At 65.2% G+C, this 15372-nt stretch overlaps 1 protein-coding gene across 2 annotated transcripts; it reads left to right on the forward strand.

Moving 5' to 3' along the window:
* The first annotated feature begins 190 nt into the window (after positions 1-190).
* Positions 191-14406, forward strand: LOC137670265 (tRNA (32-2'-O)-methyltransferase regulator THADA-like). 2 transcript variants are annotated; one of them, XM_068412973.1, is made up of 31 exons: positions 191-306; positions 895-1072; positions 1297-1383; positions 1667-1694; positions 2033-2181; positions 2396-2518; positions 2757-2877; positions 3145-3296; positions 3755-3836; positions 4125-4261; positions 4700-4897; positions 5335-6022; positions 6120-6272; positions 6364-6473; positions 6633-6793; positions 7046-7212; positions 7468-7653; positions 8241-8392; positions 9025-9159; positions 9463-9567; positions 9751-9951; positions 10227-10377; positions 10521-10755; positions 10902-11141; positions 11275-11500; positions 11616-11822; positions 11996-12234; positions 12430-12612; positions 13038-13304; positions 13398-13603; positions 13719-14071. In XM_068412973.1, exons 1-31 carry the CDS (start codon positions 191-193, stop codon positions 13988-13990), a joined length of 5655 nt encoding a protein of 1884 aa, XP_068269074.1. In that variant the 3' UTR covers positions 13991-14071. The 2 variants fall into 2 exon arrangements, with proteins under 2 accessions (XP_068269074.1, XP_068269075.1); XM_068412974.1 differs by lacking the exons at positions 191-306; positions 895-1072; positions 1297-1383; positions 1667-1694; positions 13398-13603 and having other exon boundaries at positions 1840-2181; positions 13719-14406.
* Positions 14407-15372: the final 966 nt, after the last annotated feature.

Raw genomic sequence — 15372 nt, forward strand, 5'->3', positions numbered from 1 at the left:
CGGGGTCGTGCTGAAGGCTGCGGGCGAAGGAGAGCGCCGGGCGGGGAGACTCGCCTTCGCCCGCAGCCTTCAGCACGACCAGCGCTCCCAGTAGCTTCCAGAGTCCCCCCGAGCCTGCCCAGTTAACCGGGGGGGGGGGCTGGCATCACTAGAGGGGGCCGCTGAGCAGGCAGGAGAGCGGCCGAGCTCTATGGTGGCGGCGGCGGCGGCCATGGGAGCGGAGCGGGAGGCGCGGGCCTGCGCGGCTCTGTGCGGGGAGCCGGGCATCGCCGAGCCCCTGCTCTGCTGCCTGCGGGGATTTGCGGGGTAAGAGGGGTGAGGGAAGCCTGGCATCCCCCCGCCGGCACGGATCCCCCCAGCATCACCCCCGGGCGCGGGTGGGGAGGGAGGTCCCCCATGCCCCGGACTGAGCCACCCCCACTTGCCGTCATCCCCCTCTAGCTTACTCTGCAGCAGCAGGTTTTAGGGTTTTTCGGGTCCTTCTGCCCTCCCACCCCGCCAAGGGCTTGCGTTAGTGGGCTGGGTGGAGGGCTCAGCTTTGGGGAGAGCTTCCCCCCCCCCAACCCCGTGCCATGCTGAGGGCAGTTGGGAGAGAGGAGCATCCCAAGCCGGAGCACCCCAACCCTAAGCCCTGTCAAGCCAGAGCACTCCCTCCCCAGTCCAAATCAAGCTGGGGCATGCCCACCCCAATCCCCACCAAGACAGGGCACCCCCACCCTAATACAAACCGAGCTGGGGTACCCCAACCCTAATCCCCACAAAACCAGAGCACCCCCACCCCAATCCACATTGAACTGGGGCACCCCAACCCTCATCTCCACCAAGCTGGGGCACCCCAACCCTAATCCCCACTGAGCCAGGGGTATCCTCGCCCCCCTCCCCGTCCCGTTTCAGGAGTACTGCCAAGAGATGTAAAGACAAGCACCTGGAGGAGGCTCTCCGGCTGTTGCGGGCGCTGAGCGAGGGTCTGCGGGCGCTGGGTGAGGCGGAGGCACGGCCCCTGCTCCGCTGCGTCCTGGCTTTCCAGATGGAGGCAACCGGCAGCTCCAGCTCCTTCCAGAAACTGGAACAGGTCTGTAACGCAAACGACTGGGCAGCAGCTTCAGAGCTCTGTCAGCCGTAAGCACGAGCGCTGGTCTCGCCCGGCTCTGCCTGCGGCCGGCACAGCCCTGCTGCGGGGCATCCTCACGGGCAAAGGGGCCGCGGTGACGCCGCAGAGCTCTGCTGAGGGTGCTCTGCCGCTGGGGCTTCTCGGGGGTCCAGGCAGGGCGGCTGACTCGGGGCGTCTCTCGGCAGATCGTGACCCAGCTGGCGGTGGGGAAGGAAGCGCTGCTGGCCCAGGAGGTGGGCACGCTGCTGGCCGGCCTGGCACCGCGGGGAGAGGTGAGAGCACCCCAGCTGTGCGGTGGCACCGGCTCTTGCGGGGGCTCGGCTGGAGCCCGTTTGTGACAGGGGCCTCCTGGTTTGGGCTACCTGGCGTCCTTTGGTTCTCTTCCCACTGTGCCGGGGGCTCGCCCTCGCTTGCAGCTGGTGACACATGGCTGCCCGTCACACCAGCCCTTTGCTCGTCGCTGGGACAGCTTCTGGCATGGGCAGGACCCTCCTGCCCAAGGCACCGAGCCCCAGCGTGTCATCACGCGGGATAAACTGTCCTTCTGCCCCACAGGTGCTGTCTCCTGGGGACCTTCAGTCAGGTCAGTCTCCGCTCCTTCCCTTCTGGGGGCTTCTCCCAGCCCGCACCACCAACGCTCAGGGCACCTGCCCACCCAGAACCAGTCCTCTGCGCTCATGGGATGGGGAGCAGGGATCAGCCAGATCCGTGGGAACTCTGCAGAGCTGCCAGCAGCACCCAATGTCTCTGGCCACCCACTGGGGGCAGCTGGAAGCCAGACAAGCCAAACCATCCCCTGCATCCCAGCCCCATTCACACCCCACTTACTGGCAGTGCAGCCCTTGGCTTAACCGGGAGCAGGGCTGTCTCTGGGCACGGTGCCGGAAGGGCTGGAGACTGATGCTGTCCCCTTGCCCGCAGTGTGCATGTTCATGGAGGAGAGCAGCCTGGGCCGGCAGCACTGGCGGCAGAACCTGGCCCCACTGGTGCAGCGCCTGGCCACCACCTTGCGCTGGGTGCTGCAGAGCCAGCCGGCGCCCGGCGGCACGTGGGGCTACCTGGCTGTCAAGGTAAGAGCCGAATTTCGGAGGAGAGGGGAAGGATCAGTCCCTGCAAGGACAGGGACCTGCTGGAGCCCCCTCCCAGACGGGCAGCGATGCCCACGAGGGATGTGGCACACAGCACCGCTTCAAATGGCCGTCCCCGGGGAATCGCTGCTTTTGGGGAGGTGAGGGATGCTGACAGCCATCCCCACGGCCCCCGTCCCTCCTCCTCCTGCTCCAGGCCTGCCTCCAGCTCTTCCAGGCGCTGCCGAAGGACGTGGCCCCCCTGGCATGGAGCGCGGCGGGGAAGAGCGAAGCCCTGCAGAGCCTCTTGGGGCTGCTCCTGGAGGTGGCGTGGGGGAAGGTGCGTACGGCCCCCGGGAGGGATGGTGCTGCCTGTTCCGAGGAGCAGAGCGTTGACGTCCTTCTCGGGTGGTCTCCCCATTCCCCTCCCTGCGGGGAGCCTGCAGAGGCAGCCCCCGTGCCTGCAGTGTCCGAGGGACCCTGCGTAGCTGCCTGCATGGGCGTGGAGGGAGGGTTAAATGGGGTCTGGTTTTCAAATGGTGTCTTGAGCTGTGCCTTTGCCTCCCCTGCGAGTCCAGGCCCCGAACAAGGACACGCAGCTGCTGGCGGGCACGGCCCTGAGCATGCTGGTGAACACGACCCCGCAGCCCGAGCGTGGGGCCAGCGCCGTGCTGGCCCTCTTCCAGCTTTCTGACCGAGGTGGGTGCTCTGTCCCAAGCTGGGGACAGCCTCTAGCAAAGGGGAAGGTGGGGACAGGCATGTTTGGGTGTGAGGGGACAGAGGCTGGTGCTGCTCATCAACGGTCCAAGCCAGACTCTGCTGCCGTGTCCCGCTCTTGGGGTCCGGGAGCCCCAGCTGCCACCAGCCACCTCCCACAGTCACTGGGGTGAGCCAGAGCAGTTCGCTCTCAGAGCAGCATTTGGGTTTGCCATCTTTCTGCTGTCTAACACAGCCATGTCCCACCAGGTGTGGGGGAGCTGAAGTTTGGGGAGCTGGTGGTGGAGGCCCCCCCTGTCCTGGAGCCAGACGGGCTGGAGAAGCTGGTGCTCACCAGAGGTTTGCTGACGTGCTGCAAGATGGACATCCTCAGCTGCCAGCTGGAGAGCTTCACCCACAAGGTAGGAGAGCACAAACGCAATGGCCAGGGATTTGGAGAGCCCCTTGCGCAGGGCTGGCAGCTGCTGGTGGAGGCTGTGGGTCCCCGGGGGATGTAGCCAGGCTGCGCTGCTCTGCACCAGCAGCTCCACACACCCCACTGAGCGTGGCGTGTTAGCCAGGAGCCTGCTTTCTCCAAGGACATCTGAGCAGGGATTTCCCTCTCCTGGGTGGGGTGAGAAGCCAGGTGGTGCCAAAAGTAGCCCACACACAAGCAAAGCAGCAGCAGCATTTGCCCCATCTCCAGCGTCTCCCAAGTGCTCAAGAGCTGAGGGCTTCCAGACAGGGAGCAAAAGGCAGCAATAAGGTGCTGTAAGAGCAGGAAAACCAAGCAGCGCTCTCCTTGCCTGTCTCGTGGTGGGGTTTTCTCGCCCTGGAAAGCCCACGCCTGCCCGCTCCCTGAGCTGCTGTGCTCCCGCAGGCCTGCCTGCTGCTGGACGTGGTCTTTCCCGCTGTGTGTGCCCTGACCAAGGAGCAGGACTGCCACTACTACTGTTTCCAAGGTAGGAGATGATGACCCTGCCATGGTGGGGAGGTTTGAAGGATTCACTGTGCTCGTGGCACACAGAGCCCTCATGGCGCTTCATCTTCTGAGGAAGATGCTTTTCTGGATCTTGGTGGCTGGTTTGGAAACTGCTATTAGTATCTGCTCCAGCTCGGTGGACACTAACCCTCTCAGGCTCTTGGAAACCGCTCCCCTGGTGCGGCCGTAAGCCCCCCGGCAGCCCGCACCGGCTCTGCCGTGGGCACGTCCCGGGGCGAGGGCTCAGCGGTGCTCTCTGCCTTTGCAGCCTGTGCCCGGTGGCTGCAGCGCCTGCGGGAGAGCCTGCCCGCCGTCTGGCACCTGACCGGGAGCCGCGTCCTGGCCTGGGACTCTGAGCTCCTCCGGCAGCTCACCCAGCTGGTGTGGGACAACGCCGAGACCCCGGTAAGGCCAGGGTGCTGACAGCCTGTGCCACAGCAGCCCAAAACAGCCCTTTGCCTGCCCATAACATCCCTGCCTGCTTCAGCTCCATCAACCAAATACAACCCCCTTGCCCATGGCTGCCTACAGGTGCCTTCCTCTGGCAGGGCAGGGGCACCCGTGCTGCTGAGGCCAGGGCACTCATCACACATGGCCCCTGCAGTGTTGTGTCCCAGTGCTTCACCCTCCCCAGGCAGCACCCTTGGGTGTAGTCCCAGCCAGCCCTCACCTGCTGGCTCACCTCCTGCCATCCTCACGTCCCCGGCTCCTAACCCCACGGTTACTGGGGGGTTAGGAGCTGAAAGTCCACTGCCACGGGAAAGCAAAGGGTCTTCCCTCACACAGCGAGACAGGGGGAGGAACCCACCGTAACCTCTCCTGCTTGCCGTCCTTTTCCCGCAGGTGGAAGGGGTGTCCGAGTTCATCCACAGCTCCTTCCGACTGCTCCTGGAGATCTACCACCTCGAGTGCCAGCGCTTCCAGGACCAGGAGAGACCCCTCTACCAACAGATGCTGCAGAGGGTGGTCTCGATGCCGTGGCAAATCAAAGCCAGATACATGCCCCTATGTGCCGTCATCCCCTACCTGGGCAGCCAGCAGGTAGGGAAGACGGGGGGACGAGGAGGCCCGGTCCTGGCTGGCACTGCTGCCAGGGTGGCACAGCCTCTGCCTGCTGCCTGTCACCTTCCCCTCCCCAGCTCAGCCCTGCAGGCGGGCAGCCGTCCCAGCTGGGGGGGGCCATTTTAGCATCACCCCAGGGACAGTGTCCCCAGTGGGGTTGGGGTAGTGAGCTGCAGCAACAGCAGTGCGTCCCTGGGGACTGCCAGCGGGGAGGGGAGCTTTGCCAGCTGATGCCCACCAAAATCTGGCCAAAAGCAGCTTGTTGTACCAGAGACGCCCAGTGCCATGGGGACCTCAGTGTGGTCTGTACCCAGACCTGTCCCCTGCCATACGGAGCCTTCAGCCTGGCAGAGAGATCATAGACTCAGTTAGGTTGGAAAAGACCGTTATGAGGGGATCATCTGGCTTTCTCCCAGGTGCTGGATGCCTACCCAGACCTGCCACAGCACCTCTTGAGCTGCCTCTCCACCAACCACCTGTGTCCCGCAGCCGCCGAGGTCTACAAGGCCCTGGTGCGGCAGCAGTGTGCGGAGCGGCAGGATGGGCCCCGGGGCACGGAGGCGGCTCTGGCGGAGCGGTGGGCGCTGCGCTGGCTGCCCCTGCTCTCCCAGGCGCTCTGCTCCCCACTGCCCATCCTGCACAGCAACGCCGCCAACCACCTCCTCGCCTGGACCCTGCGGCAGCTCCCGGCTGCCCAGGCACCGCTGGCCGCCCAGTTCGGTGGCCGGGACACAGCATCGCTCCGGGCTTGGGTCTCGCTGCTGAAGGCGCAGAAGAGCGTGGCAGGGACCCTGCCGCTGCGGGACGAGGAGCTGGAGCGACTGTGCTGCTGCCTGGGCGCCCGCGAGGAGGGCATTCGGCTGGCAGCGCTGAGCCTCCTCTGCTGCAGCCCCAGCACCAACCAGCCCCTCTCGAGCACCGAGATGCAGCTGCTGAAGGAGTTCCTGCCCCTCAACCTCAGCTGCGACTCCTCCTCGTTCCGGCAGCTGCTGCAGGCGGCGGTGAAGAAGGCGCTGGTCCGACTGCGGGACAGCTCGCTGGCCCAGCTGCGAGGGAAGGTGGCCCGAGGCACCGAGGGCGCGGGGCAGCTCGCCCAGGCAGTGGGTGAGGCGGCCACCCCAGCACCTCCGTCACAGCCCCCGGGGATTCGCGCGTGGGTGCCCGCCCCGGTGTCACTCGCTGCCACACTCTCTGCCCGCAGGCTTTGTGGAGTGGCTGCTGCAGCTCAGCGTCGCCTCGCTCAGCCCGGGCTCCAACTACCAGAGGAAGAAGACGGCTCTGCTCCTCCTGGCCGCTGTTCTGGAGACCTGCACGGACACCTGGAGCCCCGGCAGGAAGAAAGGCCAGCCTCCACGTGAGTACGGGCAGCCCGCCCACAGCATCGCCCCGCCGCTGTGGGGCTGCTCCCTGCCAGCCCCGTCCCACCGCCCCACATCCCCCCACAGGGACCGTGGGCACACTGCTGAGCTACGCCAGGCAGGGCGGCTGCTGGGACTTCTTCTCCCAGCCCAATTTGTTGGGGCTGCTGAGCTGCTTGCAGGACAGCACTAACGAGGTGAGCCTCGTAACGATGAGGTGAGGCCATAGAGACACCCGCCTCGGCCCCGAGAAGGCCCAGGGGGGAAGCCCACCATGTTTTCCCCTCCCGCCCTGCTCTGGCCACTTTCCCTCCTCCCACGTCCCGATTCCCCCCCCACCTCTCCTGTCTTGGCAGATCAGAGACTTGGCCTCGGAGCTGCTCGTCCGCTACTTCCCCGCCACATTCCCCGAGCCCATCGCCCTGGCTCTCTTCCAGCTGGCCCAGGATGCCCTGGGCAGCCCCCGAGTGCAGGAGGCTGAAGCTGGAGCTGTGCTGATGAAGACCATCTTGCAGAAGTACGAGCTCCCGGCCTCCCCCTCCCCACGGTGCCATGGCAGCCCCCGAGAGCATGTCGGCAGCACCGGCGTCTCGCCAGAGTCTGCGTTTATAGCTCAGGGCAGCAATGGCTTGGGTTTGAGATAGCCTTGCAGTGGGGAGCTGGTAGGGTTGGGGTGCAGGAGCCTGCGCTGAGGGAGGAAGGAACCGCATAGCGCAAGATGGGCGGAAAGCTCCCTCGTCCTTGCAGCAGCGTCTGCCTCTTCCCCCAGGTCAGACAGCGGCACCATGAAGAGCCTGGCCCTGGAGGCTGAAGCAGCCCTGACGCTGCCCAACCGAGGCCTCTGCTTCGCTCAGCACCTTCTCCACGTGCTGCAAGCCCAGTACGCTGCGGCGTGCCGGGACCTGCTGCAGGCAGCAGCCGCTGCGCCCATGCACGGTACGTGCCCAGCCTGCCAGGGCAGCAAGCGGTGCCCACGCCAGGGCTCCTCCCAGGGAGCTTGGGGCAGGCGGGAGTCACTCAGACAGGACTGAGACCACAGCTCAGTGCTGATGCCACGTCCTTGCCTCAGTTTCCCTGCATTGCTGCTCCACCTGCCCGCTCCCCTGCCCGTGAGCCGTTTCAGCGCAGGCTCAGGCAGGAGCGCTGGGGCTGCGCCAGCCACCGCCGTGACCAGAGGTGGGTGTTGTGCAGGAGCCATCGCAGCCCTGCGGAGGTGCCTGCTCCAGGTGCCCGAGGTGGCCGCCTCCATGCAGACAGCGGAGCTGGCGCAGAGCTGGCAGGAGCTCCTCACCCGCCTCGTGACCACAGCGAGAGACATCACCTCCTTCCTCCTGGGCGCTCTGCAGAGCCAGCAAGGCCCCGGTGCCGATGAGCAAGGTGAGCGTGTCCCCCGGGGGGGGACCAGCCCCAGGATCCACTGTCACCTCTGTCACAGCCGTCCTTGACCCAGCAGCCCTCTAGCCTGCGGGGAGGGCACTTGCTTGGGCTCACTGCCTCTCACAGGGGACAGCAGGGGGGCCGTGAAGGGAAGGTTGGCCCGGGAGTGAGGTCCAAAGCAGGTCTCCCAGGCAAGGATGCTCCAGAGGTTGGGCAGAGGATCCTGAAAACTGCAGGAACAGGGCAGCTAATGCCTGGGTTTGGGTCCCTTTCTCAACGGCACGTGAGAACAGCAGCAGCAGAGGCAAAACCCTTCCAGAAGCAGCGAGGCGCTTGCCAGACCAAATCAGGAGGGAGAGCAGGGGCTGGCGGACCCCCTATAGCAATGGCTCGGAAAGAACAGCGGGGCAAAGCGCAACTGCGGTCCTGAGCCGGATACGTTGCAGGGTGGGAGCCACTGCCACTTGGGTGCACGCTGAACAGGGACAGAGGGTCCCCCCCACCCCCCGGCAGCATCCCCCTCCCTCTGCCCCACACAGGCACGGCCCCACGCAGCCCCACTCAGACCAGGCTTCTCCCTCCCGCAGCTGCTGCCCCATCGTTTGCAGACATGGGGAACGCCATCGGCTCCCTCATCATGCTGGGGAAAGGCCGGGGGCAGGAGGAAGAGGAGGAGGACTCGGTCCTACTGTCAGAGGAGCACAGCCTGATCCTGACTTGCTGCTGGGTATCAGTGAAGGTAGGCACCCTCCCCGTGGCGCTGGGGAGGGGCAGCCCAGCATGGCACCCACTACCCAGCCCACCCCAGCACGGCACCCACCACCCAGCAGCTGGGCTCTCCGTCTCCCTTTGGGGCACTTGCCCTCCCTGGGGATGAACAGTGGGGATCTCTGCCCTCACCTCCGAGCTGCCGCAGGCCATCCTCACCCCTGCCAGGGGATGCAGCCACCACCCTCCTCAAAAGCAGCCGCTCCCTGCCTGCCCTCGTGTATCCCAGCTGGTTCCCAGGCACTGACGATCCCAGCTGCTGTGGAGCCGGGCTCCCTGCCTTGCAGCCCCGCTGCCACCCATCACGGCTCCTTTCTGACAGCCGCCCGTCACGGCTTCTCTGCAGCCTCTCTGGTGGCTGCCTGGAAAAAGGCCATCCCTGCCACGCACGCCCTGCCACTGTCTGGGAACCTGCTGTGCCGTGGAGCCTGTACGTGCTCGTGGGCATCCCGCCGGCCACGCTGCCCGGTGCCGGCAGCCGAGAGCACCCTGCTCGGGGGCGATGGCAGCACCCGCTGTGCTTCCCTGCGGCAGTGATGGTGGGGCAGGACAGGAACGGGGCAGCCCTGCTGCCAGTCCCTGTGACATTCCGCTTCTTCCCAGGAGATCGGGCTGCTCCTGGGGGGCCTGGCGGAGCTGCTGCTGGCCCCCGCTGGATCGGGGTCCCTCCTGCCGCTCCCCACCCTGCAGACGGCCGCGAGGGTGTTCCAGGAAATCCTGCTGCGGTGCCGGCACTGGGTAAGAGCGTGTCCCGCCTGGGGTGGCTTGGCCCCTTGCACACCCCTCCAGCCCTGTCCCTGCCCTGGGCCAATAGCCAGGGGCTCTTGCCGACGTTCAGGGAGGATGAATGCCGCGGGGCAGGGTCTGCTCTAGGGCAGGACATGGGGCACGGCTGGAAGTCCCCAGCTGGGATGCCAGTGCCAAACCCTGTCACGTCCCCACACCACCACATCTTCTCGCTTTCTCTTCCCCTTTTGCAAAGAGGGGCCGTGGGGTGGGCACAGGCTCGGGGGCGCGGGGGCCTGACGCTGCTCTGCCCAGGGAGCGGTGGAGGGCTGCAGCATGGGCTTCACCAAGTTTTGTGCCACTCTGCTGAACCACCCGGACACGGAGCTTCAGGCGATCCCGCAGACCATGCTGGAACAGGTACCACGCTCGTTACACCCCACGTTCCCCCCGTGCCCCGGGGGAGCCCCAGGGCTGTGTCCCTGTGTCCCCTCACCCTGGGGTGAGCACCCGCCTGGCAGCCAGGATGTGTGGCGCGGGGCTGGTGCAGCTGCAGGCTCCAGCCGGCAGGTTTCCAGCCATATCTCGGGTTTTGTTCCTGAGGGCTTAGAAGCGCTGAGTGGACCCCGGAGCAGCTCAATCACACGCCGTGCTGCCGGCTTCCCCATGCTCTTCCTCTGCATCGTCAGCGGGGAGGCCCCGGTGCAGGCACGGCCGCTGCTGACCCGCTGCGTCCAGACGCTGCTGGCCTTGGCCACCACGGCCCTGCCGCAGGACTGGGACCAGACCCTCGACCTCCCGCAGGTGAGCGCAGTGGGCACCAAGCTCCCCACTGCTGGAGACAGTGTGGAGACAGGGTGGCCTGCAAGAGGTCCCCTAAAGGGAGCCCAGCACGAGGCTGTGCTCACGTGGAGACCTCGGGGTGAGCCAAGAGCTGCAGCCCTGACTGCGCTGCTTGTCCCGGGACCTCGAGAGCTGATGGCCCCTCAGCTCCCCCGTCTCTTCACGCCGTCTTCGCTTTGCACGGCGGCGTGAGCCCCGTCCCCACTCAGTGCTGCTGAGCCCCATGCTCTCCCCAGGTCTGTGCCTTCCATGTGCTGCAGACGCTGGTCCGTGGCGCTGGGCTGGGCGGCGCGCTGCTGCGGCACGCCACGCCGATGGTGGCCCTGGCGCTGCGGGGCCTCGGCTCGCCGTGCTGGGCCATGAGGAATGCGGCCATCCAGCTCTTCAGTGAGTACCAAGGGGGAGAGGCGAGAGGTCCCTGCAGGACCGACACAGCCCCCCTGGGGTTCGGAGCCTGGCCGGGGCGAAGCGTGGTGGGCCGGGCAGGGGGTGGAGGGGACTTGACGCTGCTTTCTGCCCTGTCCCTGCAGGTGCCCTCACGTCCCGGCTGCTGGGTCAGCAGCGGAGCCGTGGGGAGGGCTGCGCAGTGGAGGGGGTGAGCCTGCAAGCCTTCCTCGGGCAGCACCCCCGGCTGGGAGCCGTGCTGCTGGCTGAGCTGGGGGCGGCCACTGAGCCCGCGCCGGGGGGGCCCCGCCTGCGCCCCGCGCTCCACGCTGTCCTCACCCTCCTGGCCCAGCTGCAGCCTGGCACCGACGGCCCCGGCAGGTGAGGGGGCAGCGGGGATGCTCTGCCCTGGCCAAGGGCTCCTGCAGCAGGAGGTGGTCCTGCGGTGCCTGGGCCGGCCCTGGCTCTCAAGGGGGGGTTTCATTCCGGCCGGAGCATCACCGCACGGTGCCCTTTTTGCTCCACAGCCCCTCTGCTCCCTTCCTGGGGCCGCTGCTGGGGCTGGCGGGAAGCCCCATCTACGCTGTGAGAGCGATGGCTGCCAAGGCGCTGGTGCCGGTCGTCCCACCGCCCCGGCGCCGGGGGGTCCTCCTGCAGCTGGCCCGGCAGCTCCCCGCCGCGCCAGGGCGGCTCAGCTCGCACAACGCCGTCCACGGGCGCCTGCTGCAGATGCGGGTGCTGCTGGCCCCCGCCCCGGGCACCAGTGGGTGAGTGGGCCCCTGCCATCCCCCCACCCGTGGCCCCTGCGGTCACTCTGTGCCAAGATGCAGCTTTTTGGCCGAAAAGCGGCGCCCGCCCCAGCGCCGCGGGGCCATGCTGAGGCTGCCCATCTTCCCGCAGGCTGTCGGCCGAGGCGCTGCGCCCCATGACCCTGGAGCTGGAGGCGCGGGGCTGGCTGCTCACCCCTGCCCAGCGCTGCCCGCTTGTCCGCGCCGCCTTCCTCCAGGTCCTCGCCCTCCTGCCCGCATCGTTTAGCCCCAGCTTCGCCCAGAGCATCCGCGGTGCTGTCAGCGCTGAGCTGGGCAGCCTCCCGCCGCAGGGGAAGCCGGGGTGTGCCGAGCTGCAGGTACCGCTGCCTCCCTGACGGCGAGGCCAGGGTGGGAAGTGGGGACCCCCCACTCAGGGGGCACGCACCCCACTCGAGGCCAAGTGTTGGAAGGGGGATCCTGGTTTCTCTCCAGGTGGGCTTGGCCATCCTCCACCAAACCATGGCCCGCTTCGCATGCAGTGAGGCCGCCTGGCTGGCAGAGGGCGAGCAGATCGGTGCCGTCTGCTCGCTTCTCCGGCAGCCGAATCCCGACATCCAGCTCGCTGTCCTGAGCTGGGTGATCGCTGAGGAGGGAGGAACGTGCAAGGAGCTGGAGAAGGCTCTCAGGCTGACGCTGCTGGTATGACAAGGCTCAAAAGTCACCGAGTAACACAGAGGGTCCCCAACGCACCGCAGAGACGGGATGCGGGGTGCTCCCGGGCTGAGGGTGCGCGGTCAGCCGGTTGTGCTGAGGTTGCCACCCTGTGGTGCCGGGGCCACTAACCGTGTATCTTCTTTCCTGTTGTCAACTAGGAGAGCTTGGGGTCGGTGCTGCGAGAGAGGAGGGACAAAGAGTTCCTGAGACTGTACCTTGAGGCTTTGCTGCATCTTTACAGAGACCCCTCGTCGTGGTCCCAGGAAGCTTCCCGTAAGCTCCGGGGCTCCTCGGCAGCTTGCCTGGAGATGCTGCTGCACATGGTGGAGGCTGACTGTCCCGGCCCCGACCTCCTCTTCCAGGCGCTGTGTGCCGCCAGCCTGCTGCTCGCCCGCCGGTAGGTCCCTGCTGCTGCTGGGGCTCCGCCTGACCCTTCCAGGAGATTTCTGCTTAGTCCTGGCTGGAAACAGAGCCACAACTTTTCGCCTGTAAATCACAGCCGGTTTGCGCCTGGGTCAGGCGGTCTCAGGGCAACCGGTGGCCTTTGGACCCCTGGACGGACCTGGAAGGTGGCCTGAATTCCCTCTGGCAGGTTTGAGGACGTGGACGGCACCCTGGTCGAGCGGTGGTGCGCGGCGCTGGAGGCGTGCGGCCGGGCGGCCTCGTCCGAGGTGCTGCGGCTGGCGGCTGCCCGCGCCCTGCGGACGGCGGGGGCTGACGTGGTGCGGCGGTCCCGGCACGCTGCCTGTCCCTCGCTCGTCCCCGTGGCTCTGCGGTAGGTCCTTGCACCAGCAGCACTGCCCACAGCCCCAGGGTGCTGCGGGTTAATAGGCTGACCCTGTGAAAGGTGATGTCCTCGGTGAAAAATTAAAGGGCATTAAAGAAAACTCCACTCGTTCAAAAAATCGCCAGCAGCTAAGAGTTTGCAGCCTACAAAAAATTTGTGGGTGGCGTTTTAACAGAAGCAGCCGGTCCCTTATGAGCAATAAACTGCATTGGTGGGTCCGTCGATCCCCATCACAGTCCCTGCCCTCCCAAGCAGTGAGCTCAGGCGCTGGCTGTGCCTTTCACAGGAGAAAAGTCCTTCAGGGAAGCATTGCAGGGGGGGTTTCATCCTTCCCTCCTTCTCCAGGCAGGCTGGGGATGCTCTAGGGACTGTGGTGGCCTTCCCTTCCCTTCTCTTCCCTTCCCTTTCCCCAGGCTGATAAATGTGGCCATTCACCTTCTGCAAGATGAGGAGTGGGAGGTCCGGCACGAGGCCTCTGGTTTCGCCAGCCTCTTGCGGCCGAACCCCAGGGAGCCACTCCGAGACGGCTGCGTCTTTGTGCAGGACAGCGTGGGGCTCCTGGGCCTCCTGCAGCTCCTCCTGGCAGAGTTCGGGGAGCACCCCGAAACCTTCGACTCGCTGCTGCAGCATCTCCCCGTCCTGGATCTCAGGGGCATTGTGGAGGGGCTGGAGGCCAACAAGTGAGTTGCCAAACCCCTGGGCTGGGGATAGGGGAGCGCGGGGTGTGATGGGGATGGCGCTTGGCTTCACTTGCACCTCGGCTGCCCCCCCAGAGCCACCAGCCTGTACAAGGAGGACGAACCCAACGTTTTTGCAGAGCCGGCCATCCTGGCGCGGCAGCTGCTCCCTGTCCTGCTGCAGCTCCTGGGGAAGGCGCCCGCGGGCAGCCCGCTCCACGCCTCGGCCCTGCGCTGGCTGGTGGCCACGGGCCCCAGCATCCTGCGCAACCTGCGGTACTGCCGGCACCGCTGGAGCCACGGTACGGCACCGCGCAGGGCCCCCGGCACGGGCAAGCTGGCGTCCTCGTCCCCCAGGCCAGCTCTGCCTGGGGGGACCCGCCGTGCTCACGGCTCCTCTGCCCGCTCTCTCTGCAGGAGCTGCTGCCCGCGGGGGGATGAAGGCGCTGGGCTGTGCCCGGCTGCACGTGGCCGTGGCCGTGCTGCTGGTGAGGGCCCAGCTCGCGGCACAGGCGCTGCGTGTGCTGGGGGAAAGGGCCACCGCCGTGTCGGGGCTGGGCTGCGGCGCCCGGGAGCTGGAGCAGGAGCTGGAGCTGGTGCAGGGGCTGCTGGCGCAGCACGGGCTGGCTCCTGCGCTGAGCCGGGGCGACGTGCTGGGGGAGCCGGGACCGCCATCCGGGGCTGCCTGACAGCTCCGGCGTGGGGCGGCATCATGCCAAGCCCCGCAGCCACACGGCTCCTGGCTCGTGCTGCCACGTTCCTCCGTTTGCCGGACGCTCTCTCCGTCCCCCAGCCGAGACTGCGGGTTCGGTGCTGTAACTCAGGGGAACCCCACTCGCTGTGCAGGACACGCGCCCTTTGTTCCCAACGTTTTGTAACTCTCCATCCCGAGGACGTCGGTACAGCATCGCCTTGGCCCATGCCTGCGCTGCTGCCCGCAGCATCCCTGCCCTCCGGTCCGGCAGGGAGGAGGGGACACGTGCCTGGGAGCCCTCGCACCCCCTTGTACTACTTGGCTCCCACCACCTTTTTTTTTAAACCAACGTTTTATCTCCTCTTTCGTGGCTGACCTGGGCTTTTATCCCAAATAAAGAGGTCAAGAACATCCCCAGCACTGAAGCCTTTTAATTTCCCTGCTTGGGAGGGGTGGTGGGAGAGGGGGAGGCTGTGGCGGGAGGTGGGCAGGAGGCAAACATACCTGGGGGCAGCACAGAGGGAGGATGCTCCTCCGTCCTCGTGTTGCTCACCAATAGCAGCTCCTTGCACGGCGTGATGTCACGGCTGAGCATGACATCATTGCGTTGTCCTCCTGTGTCACTGCTGCATCATCTTCTCACCCAGATTTAACCTCGGCATGATGTTCTTCCACCATCAATCACCACATTTTAGCAATTCTCTTATTTTTAATCTTTATAAGCAGGGGTTTCTTCCCATTCTTCACCAAAAAACTTAATGGAAACGCGGGGAGTGAGCTCCGAGGGCAAGCACAAGCCTGCAGAAGGGTGAAATTAAGAAAGACACCACGTTTTTATTTCATTTCCCCTCCCCAGCACAGAGGGGTGGTGGGGAGGGCTCAGCTCACCTGCCCCAGGGGATGCTACACGAAGATGAGAGCTGGCAGGGGGGACACACACCCCGCCTGCAGCCTCTCCTGCACCCACAAGCCCTGGCACCCCGCCACAGAGGTGGCCACCCAAAACGTCCTGGAAGGGAAAGCCGGTGAGAGCTGGGGTGGGCCGTGAATAATTAAATGTAATTTTAAAAAAATATATATAACATATGTATAATTATAAATATATATAACATATGTATAATTATACATATAATAACATATATTGGCAGTTGGACTAGATGATCATTGTAGGCACCTTCCAACTGAAATATTCTATTCTATACAAATATATTTCTATTATATATTATTGATTTATAGTACATATTGATTTATCTTATGGTATATTATTATCCTATAATATTGTGGCATAATATAATATTATTTTTATATATAAATATCTTATATTTATAATTAAGAATGTAAAAGGAAGATGCCTTAGGGGCACGGAGAGATGCTCTT

Source organism: Nyctibius grandis, chromosome 14 (assembly GCF_013368605.1).
Source record: "Nyctibius grandis isolate bNycGra1 chromosome 14, bNycGra1.pri, whole genome shotgun sequence".
NCBI lineage: Eukaryota > Metazoa > Chordata > Aves > Nyctibiiformes > Nyctibiidae > Nyctibius > Nyctibius grandis.